This window comes from Nymphaea colorata, chromosome 2 (assembly GCF_008831285.2).
Source record: "Nymphaea colorata isolate Beijing-Zhang1983 chromosome 2, ASM883128v2, whole genome shotgun sequence".
Lineage (NCBI taxonomy): Eukaryota > Viridiplantae > Streptophyta > Magnoliopsida > Nymphaeales > Nymphaeaceae > Nymphaea > Nymphaea colorata.
In genome coordinates this window covers 14,086,524-14,109,324 of record NC_045139.1, presented here as the reverse complement: position 1 = coordinate 14,109,324, position 22,801 = coordinate 14,086,524, and the positions used below count along the sequence as shown (strand labels likewise).

The window sequence follows — 22,801 nt, the reverse complement described above, 5'->3', positions numbered from 1 at the left end:
TATCTTGAGATAGACAAACAGTTTCTTGAGAGGTAAAACTTTAACTGTCATTTAATTCTGCAGCAGAGATCCCTTCTAGATTTAACACTGCTTTCTTCATGGGCTTCGCCAACTTTAAAAATCGAGAACAGCAATTCAGAAGAATTAAAATTGTACACTGCAGCTTTTCTGCATTCAAAGGTCTTGGTCTCCAATTGCGTTCAGATTGATTGCCATCATTTATTCGAAAGAGCAAGGACACTGATAGATGAAGTGGAGACAAACCCAACAAAAGTTGCAGAAGCCTTGATCAGAAGAAACAAAGAGACCACAGGTGCAATTGAAGATGCAATTCGAGTGTGGAAAAGAAGAAGGAAGATCAGGAAAAACTGAGGAGCAAGTAGAAAGTTGAAAAAATAAAAATGTGAAAAGAAGAAAAGAGGATGAAAATGGTGAGGGAAGATTCAAACAAGAGGTTGGAGGTAGGACAAGCCAACCTACTCAAGATTATGCTTTCATATTACTTATCAAGGCAATGAACAACCCCCCGTCAACACCTTGAATTTACGTATGTAAACTGTTCAGATACCAAAAAAATCTAAACACACTATGACTCAAGCTCAGTCGAAGAATATTTAAGTTTGAAAAGTCATGGCATCCCCATCTACTGCAAAGGGGGTAAGTAACTTGAGGTCTTTTTTAGCTTTTGAAGATAGATCTTTAAAATCTACTTTTTGTTTCCTTTTCCTTATTAATGTTAGAATGAGACAAACCCTATATTATTTTTCAGGGGGTTTTGCTCCTTTTCTGTGCCGTGCCAGACTAATTTTCAACGGTCGCCGCCATTCAATTCGAATCGAGCCAAAAAAAAAAGCAAAAAAGAAAAAGAAAAAATCCAAGGAGGGCAAGCCTATATTTTCTTAATCATATTTTATTTTATTTTTTTACAAATCTTAAACGTACACTAATAAGTGTTCTTATTCCAAAAAATATCATTGATTTCTTGAAATTTTCAAAAAAATCCAGATGGGGAGTGTGTTTTTCAATTTTTGTAAAAGTACCATTATTTTCTTTTCTTTTTTTCTTTAAATGTAGCATAATTTTCCAGGAGGAGTTTATGGCGGCAGCATTAATTGTCAGATAAGTCAATCTGGATGCCCGTTACCACGACTTATCGCGCTAACACCGCAATCTTTTCTCGATTGTTCTCAAATAATTTTGTTCTCATTTTTGTCCGCTAAACGATACATGACAAACTTTTTATGGGTGAAGGGAGAATAATTCTTTCCTGTTTGGAAGGGACGAAACATTCAAAGTGAAGAATAATCTCGCCCATCAATCATGCATAAAAAGATTTCAGTTTCTTTTCCCATATTTTTGTTCTGTAATATTTATTAGGAGCCTAAGTAAACTGCTGGTCTGTTTGCCTGGCCTCAGTGGATCACACGGCAAGCAAACGCGCAAGAGAGAGAGAGAGAGAGATTTCACCAAGTACCATAAACCACACGCCGTCTTATTAATAATAAGGATAAGAATAATACAATGCCCAGAAAATCAGATGGTCTCAGAGATCCATATCCCTAGCTCTCTCCATGAAAAATGGAACATGCAAATCGATAAAAGGAAGCTCCAATCTAGAAGGACCCAGCAGAAGAAGCACATGAAATGAGGAAGACGATAGCGAGTGCCATGAGTGAAGGGGCGGAGTTCATGGGGCCTCCATTGGTTGGAGGAGTAACCGATGGAGATGTTCCTGCAATACCAACCAGTAAAGAATCTATATATTCAGACCATAAAAAATCAACATATGTAGCTCGTTTAATTTTAGGGTCTTCAACTGGGTTCAAGCTTTTTATGAACCCAGACCCAAGTGATCTTAGACCCAGGGTAAACTGATCTTGATCAACTGGGTCTAGCTTTATATGAACCCAGACCCAAGTGGGTCAGGGCCTGATCTTAGACCCAGGGTGAAGTGGTCTCGATCAACTGGGTCTAGCTTTATATGAACCCACAGCCAAGTGGGTCAGGACCTGTTGATTAATGATTACCTGTTGTTGTGGCTGGTGGACTGTTCGCAGCAGATGGCGGGGATGGGAGGACCGAGCTTGGTGGTGCAGTAGTTGGAGTGGAAGGAGAAGCAGTGGGCGAGCCGCCACTGATAGCTGCGAAGAGAGGGAAAGAGAAAAGTTAGAGGCCGTTTTCTCCCCAGTTGAAGGTGAAGGGTCGGTAACATATTGAAGGGGCTCCGGCGCCGGCGGGGTACTTACAGCTGCATAGGGTAGGTGAAGGCGTCTTAACGTTGCAAGCAGCAGGGAGTGCCATTGCCTGCGTCTGGTTCACCGTGATCCCAATCGAGGACCCAGCGTTGGGTCCAATGACTTGGCACAGACACTGGGGCTGGGTCTTGACCACGTTGTCGAGCCCACTGCAGCATGAGGAACCGGGCGTGGACGAGTTCCCGGTTATGTAGCTCAAGCACGGAGCAAGCTGGCTGACGATTGTGGCCGTGCAACCGGATTGAGCAAATGCATGCACATACAGGGTGCAGGCAATCACCAAGACCAGAGACAATTTGGCAGCCATTGGTCCCAGTCGCTGGTCGCCGGAAAGTTGGTATATCGCCGGAAGATGTAGGGAGGTGATTGACTGGGTTGTGTGGTCTTGGAGAGGAATGGGATGGTAGGAAATTTATAGGGTCGGGAAGAATAAGAAGAAGAAGAGACGTGAAAGAAGAGTGAGGGACAGTTGGGTTTTATGGATCAACAACCGTGCCTACTTTTGTGAGTTTTTTCTTTAACTAACTCAGTTTTATGGTCAGATGCAATTATTTTAATGTCGTTATAGGACAAGCCAATAACTTAATATGGTGTAGTTATCTTGTGTTTATATAAAAATATATGGGTAAACACTGATTTGTGCTTTTCTAGGACATATTCATCTAAAGACCCATCTTCAGTTATACTTTTCAGAAAAGTTGTTCTCTAGATGTCATCTTCTCAAAAACGTCTACTTCTACCAATTTCGTACATAATTAAAGCTAAAAGTTAGTTCCAGTTGAAATGACTAACTGGAGAAAAAAAAGAGAGAGAGAGAGAACACCCTTCCATAATTAAAGCTTATTTTTAACTTGGGTCCCCTTAGCCGGAAAGTTGACGGCAAATTTGGGACTCACATTTATGAAAATGAGAACCTTTATGTATCTTTTAGGTTTTTCACAAGAAAAAAAAAGCTCCTAAAAATGTTTCTTTGTACTGAAAATTTGTTTTCTTGTCCTTTAAATTCTTAATATTTTTTTTTATGGCTAATGTTAAAAAAAGATAAACATGAACATATTACTGTTATTCCTTTGAAAATCAACCATGCTTTTGTAAGTTTCTTTTCCTTATTCCATGCATAAGAAAGTTGCGGCTCCTTGGGTCAAGCGCGCGCACACACACACACACACTAGTCGGTACCCACTACGTTTGACCAATTGGATCAAAATCCCATCCTTTAATTCGCATAGAAAGGAAGCAACTGTGATCCCTCAGGGAATTGACCACCAATACAGTAAAAAAAAACCTCATACTGGATCTGATTCGCATTGAAAACTATATATATACATATTCAAACTGTTGGATGCCGAATAGTTAAAAAAGTAAAAATTGTGTGGGACAGGAGGAAACAGGTGAAATTTGGAAAACCCAATAATTTGATTAGTTCATGGTGGTACCAACCAACTGAATGTTATTTTTGTTAGATATAATAAACCGATTTGATTGCATGAGAAGTCAGAATGCTTTTGTTTGGTGATGTGTTGGTTGCAATGATTGGTCTCCTTTTTCTTTTTCTTTACCTGACGCGGACACATCATGGGCTTACCAAATGGTAGATTGGCGCACGCAACTCATATACGCAATAAGGGCATGGAGATATTTTAGTAATTTTTTAATAAGAAATGTCCTTTACAGACTCTTTACTTTTTTTCAATTTTCATTTGTGTCTTCACAAAAAAAAAAGATTTATTTTTTTCCTGTGAATAGGGGTATTTTCATCATAATTGAGAATCAAGTTCAGTCTTAATCGAGTCGAGCTTGATTTCTGGTAAAGCAATAGTACATATATTCAAACGAGTTTGTCACGTCTTAATCAAGTTGAGCTTGAGCTTGAGTCGATGTTCAAACTCATGCATGGAATAAAATGGAAAAAGAAAAGCTCGGCCAAATTCCAATTGAAATGAGGAACCTGGTTTACCTCAAACCACATTGTTCAGACCTTTTAAAGTTGATTACTAATTAATAACAAAAAAAACTATGGATTTTGGAACATGGAAGTTTTCATAGTAAAAAAGCCAATAATTTTCACAAAAGCAATTCAAATTAAATCATGTTTTATATTAAACTAATGTTTATAAACATATTAGGACGTTCTGCTTAAAACAATTTTAACAACAATTTATTATAAACATATTAGGACGTTCTGCATAAAACAATTTTAACAACAATTTAAGGGTTCAGATTTTGTCTTTTGACTTACGAGACTTTATTAATTTATAGTCACAAAAACATTATATAGGAAGTGATTTCTTAAAAATTAATGCAATATTTGACATTTACTTTTTGAAAAAAGAAAACTTTATATGTTTTTTTAATATACACTTAAGAGGAAACCGCCGCATAAAACAACATTCAAGGTCATACTCTTATACCTCTGTCATAATCTCAGAAAAAAAAATATTATGTGATAATTATCTAAAAATTTATCAAAAGGTTATTTTAAAATTTTTAATAAAGTAATAATTGCTTATTTTTCTATACTTGCATATTCGGTTTGGGGCCTCATGCAAAAGCGTGCGGGTACTGTAAGCTGCCTATAAACCCAAAATCAAAATCCCAGAAATGAAAAAATGAGTTGAAAAAAAAAACAAATCACAAGAAAGAAAATGTAAAACACGTTTCCCAAGCTATTCTGCTATTATCTGTCAAAAAATATCACACATAAATCAACAATATAGTTTGAGTATTTGGATTTGGACAATAGGGCTGCTCCAAGTGTAATTTGTAAATCCAAAAGTGTTCCATCCTCCTTACCCCGGTCGCAGCGATCTGGTTACGGACATACCGGATCGGTTCTTATTGACTTTCGGATATCGTTTACTCTCTTCAGTTCGGATTTTGGACAAGGAAGATCTGTCCGTAAAAGGGCCGCTGGATCTGGGGCGGGTCGGATCAAATCCACTCCGTCTGTAGCCCTAATTTGCGGGAGAGAAAAGGGAGTACGCAATGACCCCAGCGTCCGGCGAGGAACAAATCCGACTCAGGTCTCACCGATACGAAGCAGTGTGTCGTCAACCCAACCGAGTCTATTCCCATTTTGACGAGAGTTGGGTCTCTTTTTTGCCGAGGAAAATATCTTTTTATTTACAAAATTCGCAAAAGACGTGCTCAACTTTTGTTGATATAACAAAACACTTCAAGTTTAAATTTATTTTCTAATATATTATATATATATATATATATATACATTTAACTGACTATTTACAAAGTAAATAACGTAAAGTTATTTTTCTATATTAAAGCTAGGTTTTTCTAAAACAATAATTTTACACAAGATACTTTGTTAACTATCACCCGAATTTCTAATGAATGTAAAAGGAAAAAGAGCTGACCGCGCGTCCGACGCTCCATTGAAGAAAATGGCTCAGTCTTCTTGACTCGGCAATTGGTCGCGTCGTACGAATCGGTCTTCTCCGGTGCCCCGACTCGTCAAGATGGCCACGCTCATTCGCTCGGGTTTGCGTTATATCGCCGTTCAAAGCACGGTGCCTAGGCCTGTCTCCCTGCCTAAGACAACGCTCTAGCTCTTTCTAGTGCAAACCCATCTTTGGTCTGATCGATTCCACCAAAACAAGGAAGGAGAATCCAATGTTCGTGATCCTCGTCTCATCTTTCTGGTAATGCTTACAACCACCGCCAGTCTCAAATTCCATTTCCCTGCGTTATATTCGGGTGATATGTTGTCCTAAGTTGGGCGTGTGCCCTTTAGTTCTTGTGCGGTCTGAGTACCTGAAAATTTTCTGTTTGATGTGCCTTTTCTTCTCATGCCCCCTTTCACATTTCTTGGTTGATTAGAAGTTGACTCTGTGCCTCAAATTTGGTGTTCTTTGTAATGTTTCTTGGGGATTCTGGGCTTATGATGGTTTGAGCGCGACCCCTTGATTTTGAGGAATTGATCCAGTCGCTTTTTGGTCTCTGCTGTTCTGAACTTTGATATGAGGTTAAAGTGAAACATGGTGCCAGAATCCTGTCATTTATGATTCTTTAATGGCTTTGAGGTTTCTTTTTGCTGACTTGGTCGTGGTTTTCACAAGTAGGTTTCATGCATTTTTCTTATTTGAACTGATATCAGCCTCTAATGAAGCTTGGTATGCCGAATTGTGTCATTCTGAGGCTTTGTGTACTTGGACCTGTTCGGCGTTTATATGGTTTTTGATGTTTGGCTAAAGATCGTGGATCAATGATTGATCTCGTGCTCGAGAGAATTGCTCCAGTTTGTTTTCGTCCTTTCATTAGGCCCTAGCAAAACTTGGTATCTCAAAAGTTTGTTATTCATAAGGATTTTGGTACTCATGGTATTTTGAGGTTTCTGCGGTGTTTGTTCGTTTTTTTGGATTTGCGGGAGCAGTATTGCGGTATGCGATGTTGCCGAAATTGGTTTTCTGATATTCGCTATTGAACATCTAATTTAGGCGTTATACGATATTTGCAATTCCAAAGTTATGTCGTATAACGGTGCTTTTTTGCGTGCGGTATTTCAGCTTCATGATGGTCTCAGTTTTCTGCTGTAAAACATTTGAATGATTTCAGACCATGTGTAGAATTGCTTGAGTTGGTTTTGTACCTTTTGAAAGGTTCCATGGAGATACATGGTTGAAGTGTCCTATGGATCTGTAGTTCTCAGTCATGGGCATGGAAAATAGTCTGCCAAATAACAGTTCTGATTATAATCTAGTAGCCTGGTGTTATTGTTTTGGGCGATGATGATGTTATCCCAGAGTGGCTTACATAAGTTCTTCCTCCCTTCTGCATTGATCACGTGAGTTTTGTGTATGTCTCTTTGCAAGAGGTATCTGTGTGAAACACAGTGCTACTAGTGACATGTTACATGTTTAACGTCCCTTTCTACATTTAGGTTCCTCCTTTTTTGTTTCCGATTAGGTCTTTGTTTGAAAATCAGATACTGCTATTGAGCTTTTGTCGCCATGAGTTTAGGTTTATGAATGATGAGAATATCTATGTGATTTCTCTAGTATTTCTGCATTAAACCTGTTAAATTATAAATTGCCTACACTAGCTGTGTTTGACACTAATTAGTGGCAAGTTGTATCATGATCGATTTTGAAATGGGCTGGATCACAGAAATCAGAAGAATGACATACCTTTTTCTTCCTTTTCCTTTTCACAGTTGGACTGTGGTTTTAGATTTATGATTGTTGTTCTCATTATCAAAGTTATGCATTTTTGGTAGATTTTTCAAGAACGTGAAATTAGTGGTTTTATGGCCAGTAACTAGAACAATTTTGGAGGCGTTTGAAGACAAAAGTATTCTAGAGGTATAATTCCTCCATCGACTGAGTGCATGCACACAATAAAAGAAAGCAAAATGAAAGGAGGAAAAAGCAGAAAGAAGAGGAAATGAAACTGAAGCTGTATCACCTTTAGATGATGAGTTTTGTAATAGTTCTGGTTCTAGAGTTGAAAATATTTGTGTTTTATCGTCTTTACATGACCTTGTCTTGCAAAGGAAACTCACCGTCAGGTTCATGGCCATGAACTTGAGCTGTGTTACTTTGTATGATATGAATGGTTGCATCTGTGAACAGTATCAGGAAGTGTTAGAAAAGTCCGTAAGAGTTGACACTGCCACTTGGGGGCATCTGGCTTGGGCACATGCCCAGCTAATTCAGCATTGCTTGAAGACATCATGTTCCATGCTTATCCGTTCATCAATGCGAAGGGCATTCAAAAAATTGTTCTCCTCCTGCATCCAACATATCTGGAGTTCTGGGCGGATGAAATTTTGTGGAGTGTGATTGGGATTAGAGAAAGAAAATGAACAAGTGCATCTCTTTCAGCTGTCATCTTCGTCATTCTTGTCTTGTCAACTAGATGAGTTTCTAGACATGCATACCGGTGTCCTAAAACCCTACCTATTATGGCTTCCCTCCTTCTGTAGTTTGTAACATTGATTGTTCTCTTTACCTCACATTATTGTTAGTAATTGATTGTTGTACGTACGGGGCTGTATCGTACGATAAGTATTGTATCGTTTAGGAAATACGATACGATACACCCCCCGTATTCGTAAATAGGGGTGTATCGTACTTTTATTGTACGATACATGCCCCCGTATCGCATGATACGGGCTGATTTCAAAAAAAGGGGGCCCGAACCCCCCTTTTTCAAGTTTTCTTCATAAAAACCTACCCTTTCTTCATTTCTAACCTAGAGATTGCGCTGCCTTGGAGGAAAATCATCGATTTTCGCCATGAAATCATTGATTAAACCATGGATTTATGCGTGGGTGGCTGATTCCCATCGGGAGGAAAGGGGTTTTTTAAAATCGTGAAGATGAAGATGAAGAAGAAGATGGACATGAGGATGAGAATGAATATGATGAAGATTATGAATGAGAGTCAAGAGTGCTTTCATTTTATATGTATTGACATCGAACATTTTCACAATTTCATTATCATCTTGGGATGTAATGCATAACAACTAAAACTTGTTTTTTGATGTGGTATCTCATAGACTTATGGACCTTAATACCTTAGATTTATGAATCTATGGTTATGAAATTATGATATACGTTATGTAATTGTTGACTTGTTGTGCTTTCTAGATTGATATTGTTATGAATTTTGATGTTTACGAATGATGAACCGTAACTTTATAGCAATAATAAGTCTATCATTCCGTAAAACATGTTTTTTATGAAGAACATATTATTCTTGTTTTTTTACTGATTTTTTATGAATTTTTCGAATTTTTTTTCCTATTTTTCTGATTTATTAAAAAAATTTACGATACGGTTACGATACGGCATATCTTAAAGCCAGAACGATACGGCGTATCTTAAAGCCAGAACGATACGGCTTACGATACACTTTTTACAACATTGCTTTTAAGGATCTGTGTGAAGGGATTAGCTACTGGTGTTATGATGCTTTCTACTTCATGTAGAAGGGTTGGCCCTGCCAGAGAACTTTTTCTGGTTGCTTTTGCTAAAATGTTCAGTGATGGAACTGATGCACCATCTATGTCTATGTTCATGCAATCAAACAAAACATTCAGATCAGAATAGTACTAAGTAGAACTGAATAACGGTTGTGTCCTTGTAATACGTCAACCCTCTTGTTAACTTGCAGGATCCCTGTGCTTTATAGGTTTCTCCTTTTCCAGCTGGCCTGGTGGGTCTCCCTCTCTCTCTCCCCTCTTCCCCCTCCCCCTCCTCCCCTTAAGCAGGGGACTTTCTCAAAGAGTTCAGTGGTATTGTCCTATTGAAAACTGTGTAACATGAATGCTTGACCGGCTGACTTGAACCGATGCATTTGAAAAAAATTAAGCCAGCATCCTTCGTTTTAGCTTTTTGATGATTTTAGAGAAGTCCCTCCCACTGATAGTAGGTTGTTTCAAACTCGGTTGAGAAGTGTTTTTTTCCCCTCAAACTTAGGATTTTTTTTCATTTTTTGATAATGTTAGGAAGTTCAACTTCCTTTTTCTGACATGGGGTGCTCCAGAGCTGAAATTGTTGCTCAAGTGAAGGTTTTAGAACGAAAAGTCTGCAATGCAGAAACATATAACTTACAAAAAAAGAAAGTTCTTTTAGACTAGCTTTCTAGAAGTGCATTTGCAGTAACATATGGCAATGTAGTTTTTTTTTTTTTTTTCAAATTGGAGATGCTATGATCTCTTTGGAAGCTTGAACTATTTTTTACTGCTATCATAAACTTGTCCATGTGGTTTTCTGGATCTATGCATGCCATGGTTGTATGCTTCTGATGTGTGTGCACATGCGCATGTTAGCACATACACATGCACAACATTTCTTTTGCTGAACCCTATCCTTCTTATTATCGTAATAGCTGAGTTTTTCAATGGGATAGCCCATGATATGCCGTCCATTTGGATAACGTCACATTTCTTTCTGGAGCACATAGCACATGGAGTTTCTCTGAGCAGGGCCTAGGCCTAAGAGTCTGAAACGGTATCATTTTGTCCTCTCTGGTGTCTGCATGTTACTGGATTCACTCATCATTTTTGTTTCTGATTTTAAGTATGTTTGTAGGTAAAACTACCATGATGTCTGGTCTGATTGAGGGTCTCCCTGACGCTGTTGCTCTTCACTGCCTTGCACGTGTCCCCTTCTACCTCTATCCCCAACTGCAACTTGTCTGCCGTTCATGGAAGACTGCCATCCAGAGTCCCGAGTTGTTCAAGGTTAGGCTTGAGGTTGGGGCTGCTGAGGAGTTCTTGTGCGTTAGTGCCTTTGAACCAGAGAACTTGTGGCAATTATATGACCCCCGCCAGGATGTTTGGATGACACTTCCACCTTTGCCATCAAAAATTAAGCACCTTTCAAACTTTGGTGCTGTTTCTGTTGGTGGAAAGCTGTTTGTGCTTGGTGGCAACAGCGATGCTGTGGATCCACTGACTGGGGATCATGATGGGATTTTCCCCACAAATGAGGTTTGGTCCTATGACCCGATTCTTCAGCGATGGACATCACGCACACGAATGTTGGTTGCCCGAGCCATGTTTGCATGCTGTGTGTTGAATGGGCAGATCATTGTTGCTGGTGGATTCACTGATTGCAGAAAATCCATCCCTAGAGCAGAGAGATATGATCCTGAGAAGGATTTATGGGAGCCAATAGCGGATCTTCAAAACACCCATAACTCAGCCTGCACTGGGGTGGTGATATCAGAAAAGTTTCATGTGTTGCATAAAGGTTTGTCAACAGTGCAGGTATTTGACTACTCTGAGAATTATTGGGCGGTGGAGGACTATGGATGGCTGCAGGGCCCAATGGCAATGGTTGGTGGGGAGCTGTATGTGTTCAGCCATGGCATGATCAAACAACAGGTAAAACAGCAGAGGTCGAGGGTGGTCGCACCAGCAACAGATTTCCAGAGCAGAATTGGGTTTGCAGTAATTGGACTAGGTAATGACTTGTATGTAATTGGGGGCGTGGATGGACCAGGGCAATGGAACCTTCCAATCAAGCTACTCTCTGATGTTGATGTCCTTGACGTGAGGAGTGAAAGGCCAACGTGGCGGCAAGTGTCTCCAATGACACGGTGTCACGGCACTATAGTTGGGTGTACAGTTCTTAGGATTTGAGTGCGGAAGGCCTCTCATGGTTTTTTCCTTTTGTTCCGTTTTTTTTTTTGCCTTTTTTCCTTCTTGGGTTTAAATCATGAGGCTATGTCTTGCCCGTATGTTGCAGAGTTTGTATTCCGCAAAGGTGAGAGATACTACTGGCAAATATTTGGACAAATCACCATTTTGACTGAGGGAATTGCAACAGGCATCAACTTCAGATATTTTTTTTCCATTTTATGTGCGGCTTGATTTTACAGTTCCAATGTTTGATGAGTTCATAATCCGCTTGATTTATGGTTTCACGTGATCTTACAATTTACCAAGCATATGAAATGCATCTATTCACTAAAGAGCATTCAAAACTATAAATGCACGCTTGTTCTTTAAAGCAATACATTAGTTCCTGGCACAACATCCTCTCTCTGTATGTGGGGTTTGGGGAGTCGGGGGTGGTTGCGTCTGGCTGAGAATAGCTCAGGAAGCTTGTCCAAGGGGTCCGATTGCCTTCCAAGTGGATGGTCGACTTTGTGATGCTCAAGCTATGGATGCATGCCTTACGAGAAGGTGAAGTAAATGGGGAACTGCCCCTAGTTGTTGGGCAGAGATAATACTGGTAGAGCTTTACACCGAGCAGCCGCGAACGAGGGTCACAATCAATGTGGCACCGTTTGGGACTTTTGCTGGAATACTCCAGATCATCGTGTCCGAAACCAAACTTAGTTCATTTTGTTACTCTTCGGCGGTGTTTTGTGTGTGTCCACGCAACGTAAGGCCGTCTGTGCATGTGCATACATCTTTCGAATATTTTAAGATACCAAGAAATTCTTTCATGTGCAATTCTGCCTCTGCTTAAGAGTAATATAACTATCATATGGAACGGGCATTTCAGATAAAGGAACTGAGTTTGCCTATCGTACCACTTTCATTCGATGAATCCTCATGGTTCACAATCCAGAACAACACAGCAGCAAAACGTTGATGAACGGGAAAGATGAGTCTGCTCTTACCCCACCACTGTATTATAACCTTGTATACTAATCACAAGTACCGCGACAGATCATTTCTCATGGATTGCCCTAATGTATCGACTTCCTGGCAATATTGCTGTTTGTATCCTGGATCATGGTGATCGGAGACGGCAATGTCTGGCTGCAATGTGTCCCCGGTGTCCATAATGATATTATGCAATAGGCAACATACTAAGATTATGCTGGGCAGCTTGTGCTTGTCTGGTCTCCACATAGCCTTGTGAAGAATTCTCCAACCACACTTCAACTGCGCCAAGCCTCCCTGTGCAAGCAGCATTGCAGGCTTGTGCTTTGAATTGAAATTCACCATTGCAGTGGATAGGCTCTCCCTCTCATAAGGGGTTATAAGCCACGGAAGTAGAGGATAAGCTGCACTCCCAACAATGTACTCCCTTATTTGTGCTCCATTAGGGAGTAGTTTGGTTGAACCATTCAGCCGTTCGCCGCTCTGGCAGAGCTTGTAAAATCCTGAAAATTTGAGAAGCTGAGAGGTTGCCATGCTTCCAGGCCAGCCAGTCACAATATCTAGAAACCTCATCTTGTTATCCACCACCACTTGGAGAAACATACTGTAATTTCTCTCATGGTCGCACCATTCTTCTGAAGTTTCAACTGCAGGAAGGGTCATGATGATGTGAGTTGCATCGATGGCACCACAACAATTTGGCATCCCGAAAGCTGCTTCAAATCCTGCCTTGATCCTCTCAATTGTTTCAGCATCAGGCCACTGTAAATGGTGTTTTGCACGCCCCTCCATGGACTCAATGAACCGCCACGTTACCTGAGAGACTGTTGATTGTCCAACGCCAAATGCATCTCCCACAGAGACCTGGGATTCTCCCGAAGCTAACCTCCTTAGAGCTATAGCCACCTGTTTCTCAACACTTAAAAGCCTGCCTTCAATGTTAATGAGGCCTGATGGTGGCCTTGAGATCAGGTCTTCTCTGACAAGCGAACAAATATATTCGAATGTCTTCTTCGACACTCTGAAAAAATGCTTGAACTTCTCTTCTTCATCCGAGATCCTTGGCCCTGTAAAATGAAGTCATCTCAGGTTCATTGCCAAGCTCAGAAAATTTGCGGAAATGTGCTAATATACACTGATAAAAAGATAAAGGAACAATTATAAAAAACATTGAAATGTACAAGAAGAACAAACATATACCTAAGAATATACTAAAAAGAAGCTTCTGATAAATCTTGTCAACATTATAAAAAAATTGAAATCTACAAGAAGAAAAAACAAATACCTAAGCACATATTAAAAAGGAAGTTTCTGAATTCTGATAAATCTTGTCAAAAAGATCATGCGACAATATCAAAATAATCTTGTAATATTATTACAGAAATTGGAATTGCTATAAAAATATTTCTAAGGTATCACCAAATATTTCTCTCTGCCTTAAAAATAAACAGGATTATCATGACTCATGTATATAGGCAAGAATAGAAGAATCAAAATAGACAAGAATTGCAGTATCAGGGGGTACGGAAAAGTATTTGACAAATCTAGGTGTGTCTATAAGCTGGTGCCCTGCTTCTACCAACAACTGTCAGTCGTTGCATGGTAGAGTTGCAAGTTGTACAAAGACCCCCATCAGCAATTACCAAAGCTTGTAGAACATCAATTAATGCTAAAAACTAAAGTAAACTCTGCTAGAAGAAAACTTACACTAACATGGATAAGTAGCATCTCAAATTCTGAATCACCACAATGATTTCTTTTTACCATCCAATTTGTGTTCAAAGCCTATGTACCAAGTACCAACCTTGTTAAACTTCAAATAAAATTTCTGAAATCTGCCACTGTCACTAACCCGTGAAGCAGAAACCTTGCCAAAGATGTTTGCAGTGAAAGAGGGAGCATGAAGGGAATTGATAGAGCAGGTCACAACCAGACAATGAAGCAGCATTTTTCAGAAACTGCCTGAAATTATTCTAAACTATACTGGCTATTTCTCATCATATAAGCAGTAATAACAACCAATTTTCTCACCTTAACAACCGATTTTCTTACCTCTTTGGACTTCAAAATGCAATCCAAACTCGAAGCGCAATTAGTTTCCCACATAAGATCTAATTTCGCCTACAAGTTACCATAATAAAACCGACTACCAACTTCTTCTATCCACATCTTTTACCAGTATAACTCGACCTTAAGTAATTCGAACAAAAACCAAACTTAAATCGAAGCAGAAATCTATACGGCAGCTCCCTCAAGATTAAACGCCCGAAAGATCGTTTCAAAAAGGAAACTCAATGCCATTTCGAGACTCAACTGTGATTGCATCACAATTCAATTGAAAGATAAACTAAATAAATTGAACACCCACAAACTTTACTCTTGCAGTTTTTTAAGTGCTCGTGATCGCCATCCAAAAATGTGGATATCTTTGAATCGTTACTAATGGATGCTTTTCCAAGATTTCAGCTCCGAAGTTTAGTGCAAACAATTTCCGACAATGGGTATAGGAATTAACCCCCCTCCCCACCCTTCCGCCCAAAAAGAGAAAAAGGAAAACGAAAGGATACCCGATGAAGACATCTTGGCTGAGAACGCTTCCCACCAATCGGATTCCGAGGCCTTCACCTCTGCAGTAACGCCTGTGCCTCCGCATTTCGACGGCTTCTGCGGTTTCTTGTGCTTCTGCTTCTTCTTCTTGAACTTCGTCTTCTTGATGGGCGGCATCGAGAGAGAGAGAGAGAAGACAAACACCAAGAAGGCACTCTTTTCTTCTTAGACAAAGGGACATGCAAGGGGTGAGACACTCGGCTTCGACGCCCAAATTGGTGACTTGGTTGTCTCTGTTGACCTCAGCGTTCAGAAGAATCAGAACAGTGTCTGCCCAATATATTTTATGTTTGAAATTTGAGCTATTTAGAAAAAGTATGTTTCTTACATAAAAAGATTATTAGAGGCAATAATATTTAATGCAGAAAAAATCTAGGCAGTTGGTCTTCAAGTGCCAATGATCCTAAACTAAGGATTAATAAACTAGGGATATTCCTACCTATCCCAAAGTCTTAATCCGCATTTTTGCTTTTTACATCCTCAAAAGATCATATTAGAGGAAGGGAAGAAGGTATTTGATATTAAATACATGAAAGAGATAATCTGAGTACCTCGCTTCAAATTTGTCCGGACACCCCCCGCCCCCCTCTCTCTCCCCCGCTTCTGTACCCCTATCCTGCCTAAGCCTCTTCTCCTCTCTCCAGCTGCTCTTGTCCACTCCATCTTCATTTGTAGCCAAACTACCGCCCGTTAGGCCCACGCTCCAAGCTGGGCTGAAGTTCAGGTCATAAAAGCACACAAACTGCAGTACCGATCACGTTTAAGCCTTGCTTACACACGAGAAAATATACTTGTCTCAAATCTTATGCCAAGTGACAACTCTCACAGGTTTCGAACTCATGTCGTGACCATCTCATCGATTTGGTGATCTACACAAGACGCTTCCACCAAATTAGCGAAACCTTGCTTGCATGTCCTTTATTTTGAATGAAGGACCTGGATTGCAAACTTAATACGCTTCAGTAAGATCACCAAATCAAGTACTTGTCTAGGTTGCGATACTTGGAAGGGGAACTTGGCATTACACATACCTTGAAATTCTTGGAAGTTTCGGAAAAATGCTGAAACATTTAAATTGTCTTTAGCATCAGCGGAACGCACATATTTGACATATCAAATGGTGAACCAAACGCGGGATGCCCACAGCATTCTGAGGTTTGGAACATGAGACAAGATACTAAAGTGGAGCGACTATTCCTGAAACGCCAGGAACTGGGCATTTGTTCCTGAGAACCAGCAAGTAGAATCAAATGCTCAATTAAGGTACATAATACACAAAATATTCAATTAAAATTCCCAAAGCTTGAACATGTTTTGGTATTTCGATAGAAGAAAACCTTTCGTAGAACAAATCTTTTTGGACCTTAATTGAGGAGATGGAAACTGAATTTCACCGTGAGATTCAATTTTGTCCAAGCGGCTCGAAGAACAAAATGCGCTCCCATTGAACATCAATCTTACCCTCCCTTCAACCATCTGTTTGAAAAGCGACTGCCTCTTCATTTCTAATATTTATACTCCATCCATCAACGAGATTATCCGAATTATTACCAAGAGATCAAGAGAACATAACGAAAACTAGATGATTCAGGCTTTGCTGAGAAACCAGCCATCTACAACAGCCCCTCGTCAAGAAAGCGACGATTGGGCCCCCACAAAGGCGTCAAGCAGTGTATCTTTACTAATGATATGATTTTAATTGGGAAACGGGTTCATTATGAGAAGAGGACAATACAATTACAGTACAACTCAGCGCAGAGCAATCTGCTCCAGAATTTGTGCTTGGCATTTTTTGCGGGAATGCCCTGACTGATTGCATCTCCCGCAATTTACAATCCTCTTTACTCGGTTAATGCTCTCTGCCCGCACAAGCTTCTTTTTTGGGCGGCCTGGTGGACGCCGGGTCTTTGGTGGCCGTATGACAATATCAGCACTGGCTCCCCCATCTTTGCTCCCTTCTGCTCTTTCCTGCCACAGGCTTCTCTCAGGTATTGGCTGTATGATTTGTGAATACGTCTCCCGATAATTGGCAACTGTGAAGCAAGATTCTGCAAACAAGTGAGCATTTTGACCACAAGACAGAAGAGCAGCAGTAGCATGTGCACACGGAAGACCAAAGAGCTGCCAGCGGCGGCAGGAGCAACAACGGCTCCTTATGTCAACAATATTCGTTCTCTCTGTGGATACAATTTCGAATTCCACCTCATTTGCACGAAGGACTTGGTAACAACGGGAATCAGCAATGGCTTCTGACATATGCTTCTCTGCAGATGGTACAAGAATTGTTGACCAGGCCATGCCTCTATTTCTCCGTTCATTAAAGCAGTCAGTTAGTTGAGTTCGGAAATATTCCATTATCTGAATTATTGGAAGGTACTGAGCTTCACTAACCCATGAACTCAACAACTGAGTTATACCTAAAGTAAGATGTCCGTACCGCACTCCTTCAAAATATGCCACAGCCCATAGTCTAGGGGGATACCGATTAATCCATTGAACAGAGTCTCTTGATATCTCTTCCATCTCCACAAGTCTTGCTTCAAATTCCACTGGTGTGATTGAATAGGCAGCATTCCAGAATAGGTTGAGCAGCTTGGTGTTCTTAAATTCATCGCGGAAATTCTCACTAAGATAACGCAAACAAAACCCATGATATGCAGTTGGGAAGTGTGTCTCAACTCCATCTACAATTCCCTGTTGTCTGTCAGACAACACCGTCAATCTGGGCATGTTCTCAGTGTTGACACCAAGAAGTTTCCGCAACTCTGATAGGAACCACATCCAATTCTCGTCTGATTCAACATCCACTATGCCAAATGCCAGAGGGAAGACTGAGCCATCACCATCAACGGCAGCAGCACAAAGCAGAGTTCCCAAGTACTTGCTTTTGATATATGCCCTATCCAGTTCCAAGAGTGGCCGACAACCATTTATAAATCCATATATTGATGCTCGGAAAGATATAAAAAGACGATGGAAGTGATTATCTGACCCAGTGGCAACAACCAAAGCTATACTTCCAGGGTTTGTTTTCCTAATCTGCTCACAGTATGCAGGAAGAAGGCGAAACCCTTCCTCATAAGATCCATGAACTGCAGCCATGCTACGCTCCTTGCCGCGCCATGCTTGCATATATGACACAGCAACACCATGCTGTTGGCGGATGTCTCTTAGAATGTCTTTCGGCTTGTAGCGTGGATTATCCCGTAGACGTGCTTCGACGGATTTTGCAACCCAACCTACGGATGCCTGTTGGTGCCGTGAATTACGTACCCCTTCACAGGTATGCACTCCACGAAGTGTCCTTATTGTAAAGGTTGGACCACCCGGACACTTGGCTGCATGTACACGCCAAGGACATCCCTCCTTAGCACACTTGGCTATCACACGACATCTATCTGATTTAACCATACGAAGATCAAAATGAAAAGCAATTGCAGTCTCTTTCAGTGTCCTCCTACAAGAATCAACATCTGCAAATTCTTGTCCTACCAAAAGAGCTTGGGAAAGAGCAGCATGATCAACTCCAGTGGGATGATCTATCATGGACGGATCTTCAAGTTGCCCATTGGATATGTCAATCAAGGATTCCTCATCAGCAAACGATTGCTTGTTGGATACAACTTCCATGAAGACAGTAGAATAAAAATGACTTCACTTCCACAACGATACAAAGCCCCAAGTCCTAAAAGCTCATGTGAGTCTGTGACAGAATCCTTGTGATGATGACTAAGAAAGAAACCTCCCTCTATCATAGTACTGGAAGAATGCACTTGGTGGGCATCCTACCACTACTAAGCCAAGCCCACAACTCCCCAAGAAGAAAACAATCATCCGCCTGATCCAATTTTTTAGGCTACCTTGAAGTTTGACCTGCTCAAACCATACCAGTATCCACAAGACATCCTCTAGCTCCCATCCACTATGGAAGAATAAGCAAGTGAGAATTCTGCAAAGAGTGAACTGGTTTCATAACTATGGGCAGTTTAGCAACAGCCAACTAGAACATGAAAGGGAAAAAAAAAAAAAAGATAGAAAGAGCACAAAAGCAAACTCAAGATGACCCAAAACAGACCACATGTCAATGGCTACTAAGTTTTCAACCATTTGTTTAAAGGATAATAATCCAAATGTCACATTACCAATCATGTAGCAAATAAGTAAATAAGAACTGTTGAGACACCAGTCTTAATAAAAAAAAAAATCATATTCCATATCACACCAGATTTCAAAATATAACATCAGCAAAAAAAAAATACGTTCAATGAATTGTGCATATGCATTGCCACATCAATTTTGCAATATCATTCTTTTATTTTCTTCAATCTATTTTGCCATATCATTCTTTTATTTTATTCAATGCAATATCATTCTCTTATTTTCTTCAATCTATTTTTCCATATCACTCTTTTATTTTATTCAATAATCAAATAATGTTCTTAGTTAAATATGACCGCAATGGAGCTTATAAACATCTCAAAGACTCAAACCAACAATAACTCACGAGATGCATAAATATAATGTGCCCCACATGTTAATCCTATAACCAATAACTGCCAAAACTTCTTCTCTGCTATCTATCCCACAAAAGGAAAGGGTTCTTTTATAATTTCAAATTTGTGTTGGAATGTGATTGCAGTCAATGGCAATTCTTCCCTTATCCTTCATCATAGGAAGAGATCACTCTCTCATGTTACATTTAATTGTCTGACATTTTCTAGATTGTCATAAGAAATTGTGGAGCCAATATCACATTTGCTTGGCACCTTCCTTCCAATTATGGCTCATCCTGAGCTATTGTGTACATTGAGTTGATCCGCCCTGCATCTGGATCCAAATCTGAGTCTCTTTACACATATCTGGTTTCACCTTAACAGACTCCTTCGAGCTCAACTGCTTAGGGAATGGTGTTGAGCTTGATTCTAAGTAGAGAAAGTCAAGTGGTAAATAAACACCTCATCGTTAGATCCATCCATCAAGTGATCAGTGCTCAAAATAAGTCTGCGAATGGGCTGCTTTTGTCCATGATGTCACCAACAAAATGCACATTTGTTTTGATTGTGTAGTTTGACCATGGGATAACCAGAATTAATCAATACATGTGAGGCTTGGAGCTTGTTACCCCAAATAATGTGCAATTGGAATGAGAAGTTCAAAAAAATGTAAGCAAGTATAATGCTTTAGCTGCCATATTAGAAAGTGCTCCTTATTCAGCTTCAGCATTTGGGCGCTACGAATTGAAGAACTGGGGAGACTCAATAAATGGTTCTTGTCCTTGCCACATAAATATCGTTATATCACACCTCTTCTGCTTGAAGCCTAGGAGCCAAATAAATATTGGATCCAGATGTTCTGACATTGTTGGTGGTGGATTAGGAATTTCACATCACAACTCTAGAATGACAATCAGATTTGCATGTGCTTGTTATCTTTAGCCAGTTGCATATGGTACATCGATTGCCACTTGGGGCTGGTTGTTGATCACTTTGCAGTTCAGGAAGGGGTATATAAAGCTCCTTGAGTGCTCCATATCAGCATGTAAGAGACAACAAATATTTTTTCTGTGTGAAAAGCAACCTCCTTCTTATAAGCTAGTGAAGTGACAATAGTAGGCAAAAGCTCTAAAAATATGTATAAACAAGTAACACCAGAAGCCTTTACCACCAAAATGCAACAACCAGGCAGTAACCATTGCATCCTTCGGGACTTGAAGGATCAAATTTGGCCATAGAAACATAGACAACGGTCAATAACTACAACGTAACAGAATCAAGGAAAGCATTTTAAAACCCCAAGCAATTTCAGTGGTTGGAAATCATAAGCTCCAGACAGAGATTCCATAACTATAAAATATTAACACTCCAATAATTAAACGATCAAGTTTCATGAATAGGAATATTCATAGTTGGTACTGTCTCTAACAGTCGAAGGACATTCTATTAGAAGAACCTGGGATACTGTTTTACCACCTAGCCGAAGTTAGCTCCCCTACCTATGGGCTTGAAAAACCTAAATGCGTCTTGGTATTTGATTCAGAACTATACATCCATGTAATAACATGATCATTGAAACAATGAGCACAACAAAAAGGTATTAAAAAAGTGAATCGCTAGGTACAGAAACGGCCACTAATGGAGGTCCGAAATGGTAATGGGAAAGAAATAGCAACTCCTTATGTGTTAGCAACATCAATCACCTCATACGTAAACAACTGATCACCTCATACGTAAACAATTGATAGGCCCCTAAAGGACGTAATTGGGATTTCCAAAGGAAATGTTGCCAAACAAGGGGGGAAAAAATGTAATTGATGACTGTCGGGGCAAAATCCGGGACTAGGAAACAAGTTCGTCATCCAACAAATTAAGTAACAAAGTCGGGATAATGCATGTTTGATGACCCAACAAAATTCAATTCATCGAGTATATGCAAGCTAGAAGAAAAACTTAGCAAGAAAAGATCAACAATCATGAAGACATAGTCGATCAGAAATTGGCAGTCAAATGCATGCACTCGTGATGATACAACAAATCTAAAACCCACAAATATGTGCATATGAGCTATACAACTGCAAATGGGACAGACAAACACGCGGAAATATGGAGATAATACAAAAATTTTCCAAAAAATAAGCAGAAAAACGACGAAAAGAAATGGAGGATGGGGAGGAGGGAGAGGGCAAGAAGGAAAATATGAATGAGAGGCAGGAGTATAGGAATAAACTATAAATAACGACAGAGAGAGAGAGACCTAGCCGCTCCCTGTTGTTCCTTCCCTCTTCGGCTTCCTCCTCTTCCTTCTTCTGTCGCCTGGTACGGGAGAGATAGAGAGAGAGAGAGAGAGGGCTAGGGCAAGAAAATAGAGGGGAAAGAAGGGGGATTTTCGACACCCAGCTACTCTGCCCAATCTTTTATATTAATACTGAAACGAAAATATTTTATAGGAGAAAATGACGAACAAGTCCTCCAGCCATATTCGATTCGAATCGGATCGCCAATTGTTGGTTGAAACAAATGAAGTTTAATAAACTGTTTCGCAAAACTCAATTTCCTTGAGCCCCGAACCCTTAGAAAACACTACCAGATTGTAATGTGAATTATTAGAGGCGTTCGTGCATTAACGATAACTTGTAGTGTATGGTTTATAATATTTTGAGCAATGAACTTTAAATTTTTAGCCATCCTGCAAGAGAGAGATTGGTGGGTGCGTAGGTGCAAAATTTGTAAGGAATCATCATGGCTGCTGATACTTTTAAGATAGAAGACTCATAGAAAATCAATGAGAAAAGGTCGTTAATTAATTCTATATGATTAAAACATTGTATCCCATTGTTGTCATTGAGATTGTCTAATCTTTACGTTTTCAATAGATCAATGGCCAATATCAACACACACACACGCGCACACATATACATGTATATATATATTTGAGACAGGACCAAAAGTATACTTATAAGAAAAATACTTTAAACAACATATTAACATTCTAACGTGTTCATAAATGCTAATATAACACAAACTATGTTTTGGTTTAAGTCGTTTTAGAAATCATTGATTTGTATCCTATTGAAAAGTGGAAGTCATAAAAGCCATTGTTTTTTTATTTGTTATAAAGACATGTTAAAGTAAAACAAAGACGAATTAAGTGTACGATTATCACAAAAACAATTAAACATTCCTCAAATCGCATGTATGCATATATTATGTATATGCATGTATGGTTAGATTATAAAAAAGTAATTCAATAATTAAACATAGTGCAGTGCATTTTTTTTCTCTTCAATTTTATGACAAAATTTAAAAATCTACCTTCTTCCTGTTTATATGCATGCAGTAGACTGCCCAAAAGATGCATCTCCA

At 39.7% G+C, this 22,801-nt stretch overlaps 4 protein-coding genes across 11 annotated transcripts; 1 reads left to right on the top strand and 3 right to left on the bottom strand.

Annotated features, from left to right (window-relative positions):
- Positions 1-1,471: 1,471 nt before the first annotated feature.
- LOC116248500 (non-specific lipid transfer protein GPI-anchored 19-like) lies at positions 1,472-2,662 on the bottom strand. The gene is made up of 3 exons (XM_031621329.2): positions 2,247-2,662; positions 2,028-2,141; positions 1,472-1,732 (listed from the first exon to the last, which is right to left on the bottom strand). The coding sequence occupies exons 1-3, from the start codon at positions 2,560-2,562 to the stop codon at positions 1,614-1,616; spliced, it is 549 nt and encodes a 182-aa protein (XP_031477189.1). The 5' UTR covers positions 2,563-2,662; the 3' UTR covers positions 1,472-1,613.
- A 3,113-nt stretch (positions 2,663-5,775) lies between these two features.
- Positions 5,776-11,577, top strand: LOC116247376 (F-box/kelch-repeat protein SKIP30). Of its 4 annotated transcripts, none has more exons than XM_050075921.1 (3): positions 5,778-5,911; positions 10,124-10,224; positions 10,306-11,577. In XM_050075921.1, exon 3 carries the CDS (start codon positions 10,317-10,319, stop codon positions 11,358-11,360), a length of 1,044 nt encoding a protein of 347 aa, XP_049931878.1. In that variant the 5' UTR covers positions 5,778-5,911; positions 10,124-10,224; positions 10,306-10,316; the 3' UTR covers positions 11,361-11,577. The 4 variants fall into 4 exon arrangements, with proteins under 4 accessions (XP_031475407.1, XP_049931878.1, XP_031475409.1 ...); XM_031619548.2 differs by having other exon boundaries at positions 5,783-5,911; positions 10,103-10,224; XM_031619547.2 differs by lacking the exon at positions 10,124-10,224 and having other exon boundaries at positions 5,776-5,911; positions 10,295-11,577.
- Positions 11,578-12,203: 626 nt separating this feature from the next.
- On the bottom strand, positions 12,204-15,522 carry LOC116247375 (protein ANTAGONIST OF LIKE HETEROCHROMATIN PROTEIN 1). Its single transcript, XM_031619546.2, has 3 exons — positions 15,494-15,522; positions 14,903-15,175; positions 12,204-13,402 (listed from the first exon to the last, which is right to left on the bottom strand). Exons 2-3 carry the CDS (start codon positions 15,057-15,059, stop codon positions 12,381-12,383), a joined length of 1,179 nt encoding a protein of 392 aa, XP_031475406.1. The 5' UTR covers positions 15,060-15,175; positions 15,494-15,522; the 3' UTR covers positions 12,204-12,380.
- Positions 15,523-16,613: 1,091 nt separating this feature from the next.
- On the bottom strand, positions 16,614-21,836 carry LOC116247876 (uncharacterized). Of its 5 annotated transcripts, none has more exons than XM_050076143.1 (3): positions 21,693-21,835; positions 20,246-20,503; positions 16,614-18,905 (listed from the first exon to the last, which is right to left on the bottom strand). In XM_050076143.1, exon 3 carries the CDS (start codon positions 18,570-18,572, stop codon positions 16,692-16,694), a length of 1,881 nt encoding a protein of 626 aa, XP_049932100.1. In that variant the 5' UTR covers positions 18,573-18,905; positions 20,246-20,503; positions 21,693-21,835; the 3' UTR covers positions 16,614-16,691. The 5 variants fall into 5 exon arrangements, with proteins under 5 accessions (XP_049932100.1, XP_031476141.1, XP_031476140.1 ...); XM_031620281.2 differs by having other exon boundaries at positions 16,614-18,891; XM_031620280.2 differs by lacking the exon at positions 20,246-20,503 and having other exon boundaries at positions 16,614-18,891; positions 21,693-21,836.
- Positions 21,837-22,801: the final 965 nt, after the last annotated feature.

What these genes read in the sequence shown, in the direction of transcription:
- LOC116248500 (XM_031621329.2), bottom strand. Translation starts at nt 2,562, where the DNA reads ATGGCTGCCAAATTGTCTCTGGTCTTGGTGATTGCCTGCACCCTGTAT. An exon ending in TTCACCTACCCTATGCAGCT is followed by an intron (nt 2,142 to 2,246) that starts GTAAGTACCCCG and finishes CTCTCTTCGCAG; the next exon opens with CTATCAGTGGCGGCTCGCCC. An exon ending in TCCACCAGCCACAACAACAG is followed by an intron (nt 1,733 to 2,027) that starts GTAATCATTAAT and finishes TTGGTATTGCAG; the next exon opens with GAACATCTCCATCGGTTACT.
- LOC116247376 (XM_031619547.2), top strand. Translation starts at nt 5,883, where the DNA reads ATGTTCGTGATCCTCGTCTCATCTTTCTG. An exon ending in ATCCTCGTCTCATCTTTCTG is followed by an intron (nt 5,912 to 10,294) that starts GTAATGCTTACA and finishes TCTGATTTTAAG; the next exon opens with TATGTTTGTAGGTAAAACTA.
- LOC116247375 (XM_031619546.2), bottom strand. Translation starts at nt 15,059, where the DNA reads ATGCCGCCCATCAAGAAGACGAAGTTCAAGAAGAAGAAGCAGAAGCAC. An exon ending in AGCCAAGATGTCTTCATCGG is followed by an intron (nt 13,403 to 14,902) that starts GTATCCTTTCGT and finishes TTCATTTTACAG; the next exon opens with GGCCAAGGATCTCGGATGAA.
- LOC116247876 (XM_031620280.2), bottom strand. Translation starts at nt 18,572, where the DNA reads ATGGAAGTTGTATCCAACAAGCAATCGTTTGCTGATGAGGAATCCTTG.